Raw genomic sequence first — 14,956 nt, 5'->3', positions numbered from 1 at the left:
AAGAATTTGAAAGAGAACTTCACATAGAAAAAATTTTTTTGTCCTTCAGGCTTATGCCATGTGAGAACAGAGCATTCAAGGCACAACAGGAGGGGCAGAGATTTGCCTTTGTTAGGCACCCAACCTGCTAGTGTTTTGATTATGAATTTCTCCATCTTTAGACCTACAAGAAATCAATTTCTGTTTTTTTTCATAAATTATCTACTATTGGGTATTTTATTATAGCAGCTCAAACGGACTATGATAATAGGAGAGTTGGCAGAGATACAACTGTCACACTAATATTTCAACCTTGAGAAATATATGTTAGAATGGATCTAGAAAAAAGAAGCCTCTCTGTTCCTGCTCAAGAACTGTACTTCTTGCTCACCTTAGTTATTGGCTACATCTTGATACTGTAACTGCTATAGTAATCTTCCTTTTAGAATATAACCTCTGGATAGAATGTTACTGTTTCCACAAAGAACCATCTGTTCCTCTTCTACTTTAGAGGTTAGTAAATAGAGCCCATAGGCAGTCCACCTATTTTAGAAATAAAGCTTTATTGAAACACAGCCATACTTGTTCATTCAAGTGTGTTTTATGTATACTTTCAGGTAATAATAGCAGGGTGAAGAGATTGCAACAAAGACCAGATGGCCATGCAATGCTACTGCTGCTTTACAGAAAAAGGTTTGCTGATTTTTGTCCTAAGTTTTAATCCTATAAAACTCTGATTAGAACAGATTCTTTTTTTTATTTTTCTTGTGCTGGTCCTGGGGCTTTAACTTCGGGCCTGTGAGCTATCTCTGAGTTGTTTTTGTTCAAAGCTAGCACTCTACCACATCTTCATTTTGGGCTTTTTGGTGGTTAAATCGAGATAAGAGTCTCTCGGACTTTCTTGCCCAGGCTGGGCTTCAACCTTGATCGTCAAATCTCAACCACCTGAGTAGTTAGGATTATAGGCGTGATCCACTGATACCCAGCTAAAATATATTATTTAAGTGAAAATATAAAACTACCAATTATTTGGGCTTCATGGGTTAAATTACTATACCTAATAGGTAGGACAGAATGCTCCAAAGTAAGTACAAGCTTGATTATCTCCAAAAGAAATGTAAGTTTAGAAAATATAAAGGACCTCAATAGCTCTTCTAGCATTTATTTGGCTTCCCTGAAAATACTGACAGGAAATTCTTCATAACCAATTTGAAAAAAACAAGTTAACACACGTCCCCAAAACTATAAGATAAACAATATGGAGTAAACAACATTCTCCTCTTTAGAAAGAAGATTAAGAGAAAAAAACCTCACCAACCTTGTGTATTCTTAAAGGACATAATGGCCTGTCTGTAGGGGTTTGGTGCTTCTGGAGCATCTGTCAGGTTGGCCAACACCAGTAAAAGCAGGAGACTTTGGTTGGCCAGAGGAGAAGAAAGTTCTGGAGAAGCAGTGGTTTTGCTGCCCACACCTCCTAATGTGAAGACAGTCCAGAGACCAGCTTGAGAAGAAAACAAAGGATTACTGTCATCACTAATAGCATATATTTCTGTACAAAATTTCATTCTTTTTATGCTTTAAAATTCAAGGTATACTTATTATAAGAGCAAAACTAACTGCATTATTTGGAAACTCTCCTATTGCCCAAGTAATGTTTTAATAATTATCTGTCCATAATTACATTCTATTCTGCTTCTATTTTCCACAGGTAATCATTATTTTTCTTATACTATTTCTAGATTTTTCTGTATGTATAATTATGCAAATACATAGTGGTCAATATCTGCAAGCACTGTACATACTCCCATTGGTATCACTGACACAGTATGGAGAAGAAAGGGAAAAAGTTGGGAGAGGACAGGAGGAAAGGAAGAAAAGAGCAAGGAAAGGAACAAAATGCAAAAAGATATGAAGAATACTCCAGGGTAAATGATAGATTAGAAGTTTCATCCAAGTGACTTTGGACTGAGAAGAGCCAGGATAACAAGAGAGAAAGTAAAGAACCTTGAGAATCAAGAAAGAGGTTACAGGGTTAGAAAAAGAATAGAGAAACAGAAAGTTTCCACTAACTCCCTCCTTTTCATTAGAAAAATCTGGGTAAAAATTACCAACTAATAAGTGTTAATTATATATCATAAATTTAAATTTATTCAAAACAATTTATAATACAGTTGAGAAACTTGGAATGTCAAATAAGATTAAAATTATCTGAGTAAGTAACAACCAGAAGTCAAACTTAATTATTTTCCTTGGGAAAGATATGTTGTTTATTGGTAATATTTAAAATAAAAATTAGGTCACTTCCTTCCACTTTTGAGTTTGCTCTGTGACTGCTTCCCCTGCAACCATCATTGTGTGTTCCAGGATTGCAAGCAAAGAAAAACACTATTAGAAGGTTCAATCTGCAAAAAAAATAATCACAAAAAGCTCTCCAAGATAAAATACAAGTATTGGTTCTGGATGGTCTTCATAGCTGCTTGTCTTCATTACTAGGGAAATAAGAGTCCGCTGTTCCTGGACAGATTTCATAAACAAAGTAAGGATTCTCTTTTATCATACTGCTTCTTCACTCTGCTCTTTCTTCCTTCCTCCACTGAGAGTTCAGTATAAAGAAAGAGCCCCCATCATTGTATCTTGTATATGTGTGTGTATATGTGTGTGTGTGTGTGCGCGTGTGTGTGTGTGTGTGTGTGTGTGTGTGTGTGTGTGTGTGTGTGTGTGTGTGTGTGTGTGTGTGTGTGTGTGTGTGTGTGTGTGTGTGTGTGTGTGTGTGTGTGTGTGTGTGTGTACACACCAAGGATCCTTTTTGCTCCTGATAATTAGTACTAAATGTTGCTTTTCCTTTTAAGGAGACTGAGGCAGCCTGCCATTGCCTAAATTGTAGTTTAGACTGGCCCATAATACTGGCTCAGAATTCTTCCAAAAGTTCATTTCTTTTTGCTGATCCAAGACTCTGATCTATGACCCAAGAACCTTAGTGGAATAGCATTTTCCTGTTGGCATTACAAAAAAAAATTTCCACCAGAAAAACAAGGGAAAGTTACAGTATATTTCTTCCAAAAGCCAAATTAAGGATGGTTCCCAAAGTTTTAAATTATATCCCTTGGGTCTTCAAAGTAAGTTTGAAAAATAAAAATCATCTAGCTAAAGCTTTTTAAAAAGTACTGAAATTAGCTAAAAAAAATTCTTGTGTTGACTTAATGTGTTTTAAAGTAATGACACAAGAATATACTTAATAAAAATGTGATGAAGACACAAAGTGTGACAGGATTGAAAAATATAATAATCAAAAAAGAAAAGTTCTCTCATCTTAAAAAGAAATGTTTAACTTACCAGGCACCAGTGGCTCACAACTACAATCCTAGCTACTCAGAAGGCTGAGATCTAAGATCTGCCAGCCTGAGCAGACAAGTCTATAAGAGTCTTATCTCCAAGTCACCAGCAAAAAGCCAGAATTGGAGACATGGCTCAAGGGTTAAGAGTACCAGTTGTGAGCAAAAGAGCTGAGCAAAAGTAAGAGGCCCTGAGTTCAACTCCAGTATGAAAAACGCCAGTATGAAGAAAGTTTAATTCAAAGCTGAACACTCAGCAGGGCAGTGGTGGCTCATGCCTGTATTCCTAGCTACTCAGGAGGCTGAGATCTGAGAACTGCCATTCAAAGCAGAAAAGTCTGTGAGATTCTTATTGTCATTTAACCACCAATAAGCTGTAAATAGCTCAAGTGGTAGAGTACTGGCCTTGAGCAAAAAAGCTCAGGGACAGCAGACAGACCCTAAGTTCAAGCCCCAGGACTAGCACGCACACACATACATACATACATACACACACACACACACACACACACACACACACACACACGCACACGCACACATACACAAAAAAGCCCAACAATATTTTCTTAAGACATGAAGAAATAAAGATAAATTGTCTTTTTTATCAGTAAACATGCTACTTGCTAAACTACAATTGATTTCTTATATATAACATGTATCACAAAACACTATTCATGCAGAACTATATAAAAATAAATGATGAACACAGTCAGCATAGCAATAAAAATCTACTAAAAGGATTGTATTCATATCCTGAACTTGAAATACACTAGAAAATATATTAACAACAGGAAATTTTTGGTCACAGTAATAAGAAAGCTACATATAGAGGCCCTATTCCAGGAACAAAACTACAAAGAAAGAAAGCTTATTCTGTACCTTTGAGGAGGTTAACATAATGGGAACACAAGCATATCAACAACCAAAAACAAATTTTAACTGCCATAATGATCCAATAAATAAAGCTAACACTTGAAATGCCTATGCTTTTCCCGTGTAAGAAAAATATCATAGCAAAATAAGTAAAGACAGTTTCACCAATAATGCCAGTAAGCATACATTCGAGGAAAAACACTGTGGCAGTTAGATATCTGACCTCAAACATGTTCTCATCCTTCCTTTTGATAAATAAAATATGCCAGGACTTAGCTACATAGACCTACAGTTCCCAACCTTTTCCTGCAGGAAATCATGGCAATGTGACTAAATTCTAATGAGAGATAAAGACTGTGAGTAGTAAATACATTTTAGGCCATATCTTTTTAGAAGAAAGATATTCATATCATATTCATATCCTTTCTTCCCTATGGATACATTTCAGGCATAGGTGGTAGAGGCCAAACATGGTTTTATACAGAAGGAAATATATGAAGGAATAGAAAAACAAGAGAACAACAACTCTGGTACCTAGATGAACTCACCAAGGCTGCCTGCATCCCAGGACTGGCTTTTAATGTAGAGAAATACAGCCTTTTATCTTGATGAAGCCACTGATGCCTGATCTCTATTAAAAACCAGAACAATATCTAACTAATGTAATACATATATAGTAATATATATGTATATATTTGGGGGGGGGGTCAGTTGTGGAGCTTGAACTCAAGGCCTGGGCACTGTCCCTGAGCTCTTTTTGCTCAAGGCTAGCGTTCTACCACTTTGAGCCACAGCTCCACTTCTGGTTTTCTGGTGGTTAAATGAAGGTAAGAATATCACAGACTTTCCTGTCCAGGCTAGCTTTGGACTGCAATCCTCAGATATTAGCCTCCAGAGTAGCTAGGATTAAAGGCGTGAGCCACAGGTACTTGGTTACAATGAATGTAATTATGCACCATAATGTTCTGGATGTTATTGCTGAGGTTTGTTTTTTTTTAACAATTTCTAAAATTCTTTGTCCACAATTCTTTTAAATTCAAATTTTAAGATAACTATATAGAAGCCAGTGAGAATATGGAGGGAGGGAAGACTTCAAAGAAGGAAACTACAAGCCAAGCAACAGTGTCACTGTTGCCTGTAATCCTGGAAGCCAAGATCTGAGGATCATGGTTTGAAGTCAGCCTGGGTAGTAAAGTTTATAAGCCTCATATCCCCAATTAACCACCAAAAAGTCAGAAGTGGTACTATGGCTCAGTGCTAGAGTGCTAGCTTTGAGCAAAAATGCTCAGGGACGGAATCCAGGCTGAGTTCAAGCTCCAGGACTGGTATGCAAAGCACATGTAAGAATGCACACACTCAGAAGTAAATAAAGACCAGGTACTAGCAGTTTACACCTATAATCCTAGCTATTCAGGATGCTGAGATCTGAAAATTATGGTCCAGAGCCAGCCCCAGCAGACAAATCCAAGAAATTCTTTTTCTTTCTTTTTCTTTTTTTTTGGGGGGGGGGTTCCGGTCGTGGGGCCTGAACTCTGGGCCTGGGCGCTGTCCCTCAGCTCAAGGCTAGCGCTCTACCACTTGAGCCACAGTGCTACTTCCGACTTTTTTCTTTTTGCTTATGTGGTGCTGAGGAATCGAACCCAGGGCCTCAGGCATGCAAGGCAAGCACTCTGCCACTGAGTCACCTTCCCAGCCCCCCAAGAAATTCTTAACCAGCAAAAATCCAAAAGTGGAGGTATAGCACAAGTGGTAAAGTACCAGCCTTGAGTAAAAAACTGAGTATGAGGTCCTGAGTTTAAGTCCTAGTACCAACACACACACACACACACACCACCTGAGTTTAAGTCCTAGTACCAAAACACACACACACACACACACACACACACACACACACACACACTAAACACCTAAGAAAATCTTTGGTGAGCTGACCATTATATTGAAATATGAAGCATAGAACACTGGACCACTGATGATGTCAGCTAACAAAAGTGTGGCACACAAAAGCGTTTAAAAATGTTTAATTTTTAATATTTCTAATTTAATTTGTAAATGTGCATATTAGAAATATAGAATGTTTATACAATTAGAACTATATAATGATAGCATATCAAGCTGATCATTTCTAAGAACTTAACTACTTAGTATTAGAATAAAATAAGTAAAGCTAGGCACGGAGGCAAGGCCAGGAGGTAGAGGTAGGAGGATCATGAGTTCATGAATTCAAACCAAACCTGGGGGGGATGGGAATGTGACTTAGTGGTAAAGTGCTTGCCCAGCATGCATGAAGCCCTACGTTCAATTCCTCAGTACCACATAAACAGAAAAAAAACAGAAATAGCACTATGGCTCAAGTGGTAGAGCTCTAAACTACCCAAAAAAGTTGTGGAGCTGTGACTAAAGTAGTAAAGAACTAGCCTTCAGCAGAAGATCAGGGACAGTGCTTAGCACCTGAATTCAAGCCCCAGGACTGGCACAAAAACAAGCCAACATATATTATTGAAAGTAAATAATATGTTTAAAATTCTGAAACCTAAATCACTCTAAAGTGAAAAAGTAAATTCAAGTTGCACTAATATAAAACAAAACATGGCAGCTGTGTGGATATGACTGAAGTTTTGGAAACATCGATGTATAGAAAAATAAACATTCCTCTAAGTAGCTAACTGTTGAGTACCATCTTATCCACAGAAATATGTTCTAAATACATAGTAGATACCTAAAACTACTTCTAAAACCTATGTTTTCCCTATATACACATACATATCCATGGCAAAATTTAACATAAATTAGGCAGAGTAAAAATATTTATAATTAAAATTGAACAATTATAACAATATACTATAATAAAAGTTATTTTAATTTTTTCCAGTCCTGGGGCTTGAACTCAGGGCCTGGGCACCGTCCCAGAGCTTCTTTTTCTCAAGGCTAGAACTCTACCATTTGAGCCACAGTGATACTTCTGGCTTTTTCTGGTTATGTGGTACTGAGGAATTGAACCAAGGGCTTCATATATGCTAGGCAAGCACTCTACGGCTAAGCCACATTCCCAGCCCTAACAGAAGTTATTTTAAATTAGCATTTGACAATATTTGATTTGATATACTCTGGGGGAAAAACAATTTTTTATTTTTGAAATTTTATTTTACTATTTTTAAATAATGTTATTTACTATTTTTAGACTACAACTGACAACAGATAACCTAAAATCACAGAAAGCAAAACCATGGACAAAGAGGAACAAAACAAGTCCTGTCAATTTAACATTTCCCTATGACCTTGGTCATTAATAGCAATACACATGTTACCTTTATATCTATTGACAGTGAAGTACCCCAACCAAATATAGCACTTAGCATGTTAATGATGGAAGAGAATCATAAGCCAACAACCTTCAACCTACTCTAACCATTCACTGCTTCAGCTAAGGAAAATTCAACATCACAAGGTCTTAATTGCAAGTGAGTCTTCGTTAGTATTACATTCCTCTCTTCTGTGCATGGCTATGCCACTGTACAGCTGTGCCTTACAAAACCACCTGTTCTTTGCTCCAAAGCTGTGTCCAGAAAGCCTAAAAACCTAGGAAAGCTTATTTGTGTACTGCTCTCTCATTTCCCCAAATAAGCCTCAACCTCCAGGCTCTGGTATTATCTTTCTTTAAAAAACTGGGTCTGGGAATGTGGCTTAGTGGTAGTGTTTGCCTAGCTTGTATAAAGCCCTGGGTTCAATTCCTCAGTACCATATAAACAGAAAATGCCAGAAGTGGCGCAGTGGCTCAAGTGGTCGAATGCTAGCCTTGAGCAAAAGAGTCTCAGGGACAGTGCCCAGGCCCTGAGTTCAAGCCCCCAGTTCAAGCCTTTAGCAAAAGTCTATGTGATTCTTATGACCAATATACTACATCAAAAGCCAGTAGTAGAGCTGTGACTCAAGTGGTAAAGCACTAGCCTTGAGCAAAAGAATCTCAGGGACAGTGCCCAGGCCCTGAGTTCAAGCCCCAGGACTGGCAAAAACAAACAAACAAAAAACCTGAAAAATTATAACCACTAGAAGAGAACTACCTTGTCTTTCTACCTGAAAATTTTATACAATCACTTATAACATGTACATACACACTCTTTTCAACCACTTATAAAAGGAGAGAAATATACCTTTTTCAAGGAAATGATGCCTTTAAACTATCATTTCCCCATCACTAATTAAATGTCAACTCTATAAAATGCAAACATTTAATAAGTATTTGTTACATTAAACTGAGTCATTTCTATCACAGAATACAAATATGCTATGCCATTTTCCTGCTTGAAAAAATAACCTCACTAGATTCCATGTCACTTTTCATTAACTGCTTTAATTTTCTGCCTACATTCAATTTCCATTCTCCCCTCAACCTACTCTGAGCAACTTTCTAAATACCACTCCAACTAAATGACTTGTGGCAAAGTAGCCAATACTTTAACCTTATCTCTTCAATAATACATTAAGAGTTCTTACCTTTCAAATCTCTCATTTTATGTGCATCAAGTTGCACAATTAAGATGCATACATAATTGCATATGTTATAACTCAAACATTTGAAACCACCATTTAAAAATTTCATAGTAGCTCAGATAGATGAAAAAATTAGCGGACTGAACCAAAAACTAAATCTGATAAAATTACCCAGCATGAAGATGAGACAGAAATGGATATTCTAATGAGATTAAGAAACATGAAGAATAGAATGAAGAGTTCCAACATGTTGGACAAGAATTTCATAAGAGAAGAACAAAGTAAAATTTCAGATCATAAAAATTATCAGAAAGCAGAGATTTAATGATAGTTGCCATTTCTAAATTAACAAGTTGAAGTCCAGACTTCAGGGTTTTAAAAAGATCATATCACTCTGAAAGATGAAAAAGAAAAGTCTTGATTGTTCAGAAACTCAACTAGATCCAAAGTACAAATACCCTGATTTTTCAAGCAGGATGTATGAACTCTTGGAAATGACAGTCCATGTCATGCTAGGAATAAGTAAAGTCACAAAATAAACATGGGTACATTTTGTGGGCCACTAACTTCACATTAAGATTTTAAAGAGGCTAATTAAGTAATTAAAGTCACATGTAACAACATTGTCTTAGAAATAAAACAAATATGGATATATCTGCTGAAGTAGAATAAATTTAGAATATAAAATATAAAACTAAGCCTTTGCACAATAGTTACATACTCATTTGCCTTAGCTTCTATTACAGCTAAGCTTAAACAGCACTTGAAAAGGGCTCTAATGGCTTTTCAACAATGTGTAAATTGCCATGATTCTCAGGATTTATGGTTTATGTACAATAAAAGATTCAGTTTGTGTTGCTTCTTTTACCTGATATGTAAATGCCTAATTTTAGGAAGACTATGACAAGAATAACAGGAGACTAAAAACAGAAATTGGTAGCAGAGGAAGAAATACATGGCTCTTTCTCATGCCACTTTTCTGCTTGCAATGATGTTAAATGGCAATGTCACAAAAAACCCATGCTAGAAAGCTAGTGTAATATAGCTAGGCCCTATATTCACTTTCTGTGTGTTATTATTCAGGGTGCATTTAAAGTAAGACTGGCTAGTAACAGACCTGAATGGCATGCAAAAAAAAAGGATGGATGGAAGTGGTGCTGTAGCTCAAGCGGTAGAGCGCTCGCCTTGAACTGAAGAGCGCAGGGATAGTGTCCAAGCCCAGAGTTCAAGCCCTGCGACCAACAACAACAACAACAAAAGAAATGATGAAAAAAGAATGACAAACACAAAAGGAGGTACTGAAGGGTGTGTGCACTGTTTCAAGATTTCTTAAGCACCAGGTTCTTGTTGATTCACTGTGTTTGGTTGCCATTCCTAATGTAACCTGTGGTTGCCATCACAATGTCATTGGAGTCAAAAGGGAAAGATGAGAACATGAACTCACTTTAAAAGTTCTACCTGCAAGTTTGTCCAGGCCACTTCTACTTGTAACCTTTCAAGAAAAATATAGATTATATTTGGCTGCAAACAACACTGGGAATGTTTCTCTTCTTGGTGCTCACATAGTCTGCTAAAATGGAGAGTGTCCAATACTAGTCACTGCCATACCACATTTGAGTAAAATCCTTGTAGTGTCCCCAGAACATGCTCTTTCTACTTGAGATAAAGGGACAGCTAATTGCCTTCCACACCCTGTCCTTTATGTCCTTCTTTCACTTAGCTAAGGAGAAAATGTGCCCACATCATGAGTAACAACATGAGAATTGGCAGAAGTACTGACAATCTTCCCAAAACATTCTCTTTCTGAAAGCAAGCAGCAGTATACCTAAAAACATGTGTTATTACTCATAGAGCCAAAGGAACAAGGAAAATAACCTGCTGCTTTATGGCAAAAAAAACATTGCCTACTTTACTGGTGTGATTAAGTCAGGATCTGAAATTACTAAAGGGTAACTTGGACTTACTTGGACTTTCTTTATTAGAACTCATACTTTTCAAATATATAGTGATATATTTTATTTTCATACTGCTGATGTTTCCTATGACAAAATAAGATGGGCAAGTAGAGCTGTTTCCTCCATATGAAATACTACTTACAATTATTTAGTAATCATTTTATTTTGTTTCAGACAGGGTATAACTATGTAGCTGAAGCTGGCCTTGAACTCAGTATATAGCCCAGGCTGAGGATGAACTCAAGATCCTCCTGCATCTGCCTTCTGAGTGTGGGTATAATGAGCATACACCACTACGCCTCATTTCTTCACTTTTCTTTACAGTTTCACCACTATAGAGACAACACTAAACAATAAAGCTTAATTTTCTCAGCGTTTGAAATACAGATATCTCCAATGCTCCAGCTTTAATGCTGTATGTGTCCTCTTGTAACTTGCTTTTTTTCCATTTAAAATTGTGTCATAAGAGTCATCCAGGTTTCCATGTTTAGCTGTAGTTCCTTCAGCTACATATAAGACACTTCATCCATCCATTGCAATGGTCATCTGATATGCTTCAACTTTGAGACTATTACAAACAATTCTGCTGGACATTTATGTTCTCCTTTTACACATGCATAAATTCCTGATCAGGGTATACCTAAGAAGGAAACTGACAGTACAGGTATATTCCAGCCAGGGCAAAAACTTCATGAGATCCCCTTCTTAATCCATGAAACGTGGGCATGATAATACATAACTTCCATCCCAGTTACACAAGAAATGTACACAGAAGGATTTTGGCTTTCTATGTGAGGCCTCTATCCAGTGTGGGAACTTAGGCGTTATGCAGAAATGAATCTGAAGGATGAGTAGAAGCTCTCACCTTACCATTCATCCAGTCAAATTTGAAGAACCTTCAAGGCCCATAGTACACAAGGAGAAAAATGACGAGACACTATCTATAATCCTACAAGGAATAGTCTTTTTTTTTTATTACAGATGGGGAAAAGCTTGATAGATTACAAACTTTCCCAGGCTTAAATAGCTAATCAGCTTGCAGTCAAGGGGTCAAGGGAAGGTCTAGTCAAACCACAAATGGTCAGAAATTATCTTAGCACTTCTGGAAAGATTAAGGAGGTTCAAATAAATAGCTTTTTTATATCTTTGTTTTTAATGGGCACACTGAAATGGAGGAGTCCACTCTCAGAATGATTCCATTTCCAACTTTATATTTTGCTTTTCTTCTTTTTTCTTTTTTTTTTTAAATAGTTATTATAGAGTTACAGTTACATAAGTCAGGTAATGAGTACATTTCTTTTTGGACAGGTCCCTCCTTCCCTTGCTCTCTCCCCATTTCCAACATTTTATTAAGCAAATTTATATAGTGAATTTCTATATGTACATAACCTAGACTTTACATTAACATTTGGCTGTATTTATGATGACACCCCTACTCATTATATATTCTTTAGTTCTTCCATCAACACCACTTGTTTTATTAGTGTATTTCAAAGTAACCTGCAAAAACAGTAATTCTATTTTTCAAATATCTTTGAACAACTTATAGAAGACTTTTAAAAAGTTATTTATTCATACAAAAGATGGTCTCAAAACTACACCTGCAAGCAAGGTACCAGTGGCTCACACTTGTAATCCTAACATCTCAAGAGTCTAGGGTCTGAGGATCATGGCTTGAAAATAACCAGGCAGGAAAGTCTGTGAAACTTATCTCCAGTTAAGCACCCAAAAGGCCAGAAGTAAAGCTTTGATTCAAGTGGTAGAGTGCTATCCTTGAGCAAAAAAGCTCAGGGAAAGCACCCAGGCCCTGAGCTCAAGCATCAAGACAGGCACACAGGCAAAGGCAGGCACATGCATACACATACACACACACACACACACACACACACATACACACACACACACACAACTGTATTAGCTTTAATATACTTTTACTACATTCACAAAATCTGTCATCAAATAACATAAAATAAACTTATTCTGAATTTACTTTAAAAGCCCATACTAAAATTAATGTAAGTTTAACAACTGCTTAATTATGTTAAGCTTACTTGAATGATACAAATTTTAATAGTTTAATAGTTTAAAAACAAATCAACTTTACTTGCTTCATCTTTCAAGGAATAAGATTTATATTTTCAAAGATTCAAATTCTATAAATCTCATCACTTTATATTATTTTTAAATTAATTTTTTACCATTTTCAAGTATTTCTAAATCTCATAATACAATAATGTCCATTAGAGAAGTTCCAAACACAGTTTAAAAAACATTAATACCAAGTAAACAACATTTGTTGCAAGCTTTGGAAAATTATTACTGGAATTTCAATTGAAATTGATTATATTGTTCTATTTTTCACAGTAAATATAAATGAACTTTTTCAATAACTATTTGTGGACATAAAAGGGCCATCAATCTTTCCTACATATCGTTGAGGAGGAAAATAGAGGGTTGGCATACTGACTTTCAAAGCCATTTCTGAAAACTGGTTTACAAGTATCTAACAAATTAAAGGAGGAAAAGAAGGTAAATTGTATGTTAGCTGGGTGTGGCTCAGGCATGTAATCTCAGCACTTAGGAAAGCTGAGGCACAAGAATTGTATGTTTGATTGTCTATGTAGAATCAAATATAGAGTTCCAGGTTAGCCTGGGTTACACTGTGAGACTGTCTCAAACAAACAAACAAACAAACAAAAAACCTGTTCAACACCTTTGCAATAAATTCTATAAAATATAGTGTTTGCCCCCCAAAAAACTCTATTTTTGACATATTATTCTTGACAAATATTATTTATACCTATCAAAATATTTAAAATCTGAAACAATAGCGAATAATTAAGAGTTTATTTATTTATTTTTTGCCAGAACTGGGGCTTGAATTCAGGGCCTGGACACTGTCCCTGAGCTTCTTTTGCTCAAGGCTAGCCTCTCCTACCACTTGAGCCACAGTGCCACTTCTGGCTTTTTCTGTGTATGTGGTACTGAGGAATTGAACCCAGGGCTTCATGCATGCTAGGCAAGCACTCTACCACTAAGCCCATTCCCAGCCCTAAGAGTTTATTTTTAATATCATTATTCTACTTCAAGCAACATTACTACTTTACAAGTAATTACAGTCATTTTACATTGTAGACACTATTCTAAATCCTTATTGTACTTTTCCCTACAAGGCTATTAATACTCCAAGAAAACAGTAAAATGAAATTATCTATATTTTTAAGTCAGAAGAATTATAATTAGAAAAATGGAAAGAGGTTGCTCTTTCATTTGATATGTAAAGTCTACCAAGTATTATAAATAAAAATAAAATAAAATAATTCTACTTTTAAGGTATTTATTTTTGAAAATTCAAAATGTTTTCATAAAACATCTGAGTTATTTTCACATCTGCGCCTGTTTCTGAGCGTCACATACTTTTTCTCTTACTGCAGTTTTTCTTTCTCTCAATGAGTCACTCCAGAAAATGCCAAAACTATGGAGAAAAATAATTGTTATATAAAATAAATTACAACTACTGGATACCCTACTTGTCATAATGAATTCAATAATGTTCTCAAAAACAACAATTGGGAAAAATGAGTTTTAATCTTTAAGCTCTACTTTATTAACTTCTGTTATAGCATTTGCCTAAATAATCACTACTTTGGCCTTGCAACATGCTTTGGACACCCACAATTGCAAGCAAAAGAAAAATAACATTTTTGGTGGCTCATTCAACTGGAAAAACCTGCTATCAGAAGGCACTGTGCAGAACCTCAGTACTTGTGATGGAAAGTGCAGTTTGGCAGAACATATTTAATTGGGTTTGGCTCTTGAGAATATTACCTACTCAATTTTAATCGTATTACAGCTTTGTTAAAACACAAAAGAAATTTCAGACAACTCATCCTCGTTTCACCACTATTTCAGATATTAGAAGCAATTACAATGCTTGAAAATGCAGTAACAGACACGATTAATGAAGGACAGACTCAAAGAAAATCTGAATAGCCAGGCACCGGTGGTTCATGCCTGTAATCCTAGCTACTCAGGAGGCTGAGATCTGAGCATTACAGTTCAAAGCCAGCCCAGGCAGGAAAGTCCATGAGACTCTCATCTCCAATAAACCGCTAGAAAACCAGAAGTGGTGTTGTGGCTCAATGGGTAGAGTGCTCGCCTTGAGGGACAGCACCCAAGCCCAGAGTTCAAACCCCACGACCGAAAGAAAAAAAAAAAGGAAAGAAAAGAAAATCTTTATAAATGTTATAATCTATTTCTCTTCACAATATGAAAATGTCAACATATTTCTTTAAGTAACTATCTGAAGTGTCTATAACAGTGATACAC

General features: G+C 36.2%; 1 protein-coding gene across 4 annotated transcripts in view; it reads right to left on the bottom strand.

Moving 5' to 3' along the window:
• The window catches only part of Dym (dymeclin), a 320,347-nt gene that overhangs the window by 197,744 nt on the left and 107,647 nt on the right, over nt 1-14,956 (bottom strand). For all 4 annotated transcript variants that reach the window (XM_070029178.1, XM_070029181.1, XM_070029180.1 and 1 more), the window contains exon 9: nt 1,298-1,480. In XM_070029178.1, the coding sequence (XP_069885279.1) occupies nt 1,298-1,480 (183 nt within the window). The remainder of the gene's footprint in view (nt 1-1,297; nt 1,481-14,956) is intronic.

This window comes from Dipodomys merriami, unplaced genomic scaffold (assembly GCF_024711535.1).
Source record: "Dipodomys merriami isolate MVZ:Mamm:240054 unplaced genomic scaffold, mDipMer1.0.p SCAF_2, whole genome shotgun sequence".
NCBI classification, from domain to species: domain Eukaryota; kingdom Metazoa; phylum Chordata; class Mammalia; order Rodentia; family Heteromyidae; genus Dipodomys; species Dipodomys merriami.
The sequence above is the reverse complement of the archived record's forward strand: the minus strand, read 5'-3'. Positions and strand labels throughout refer to the sequence as shown.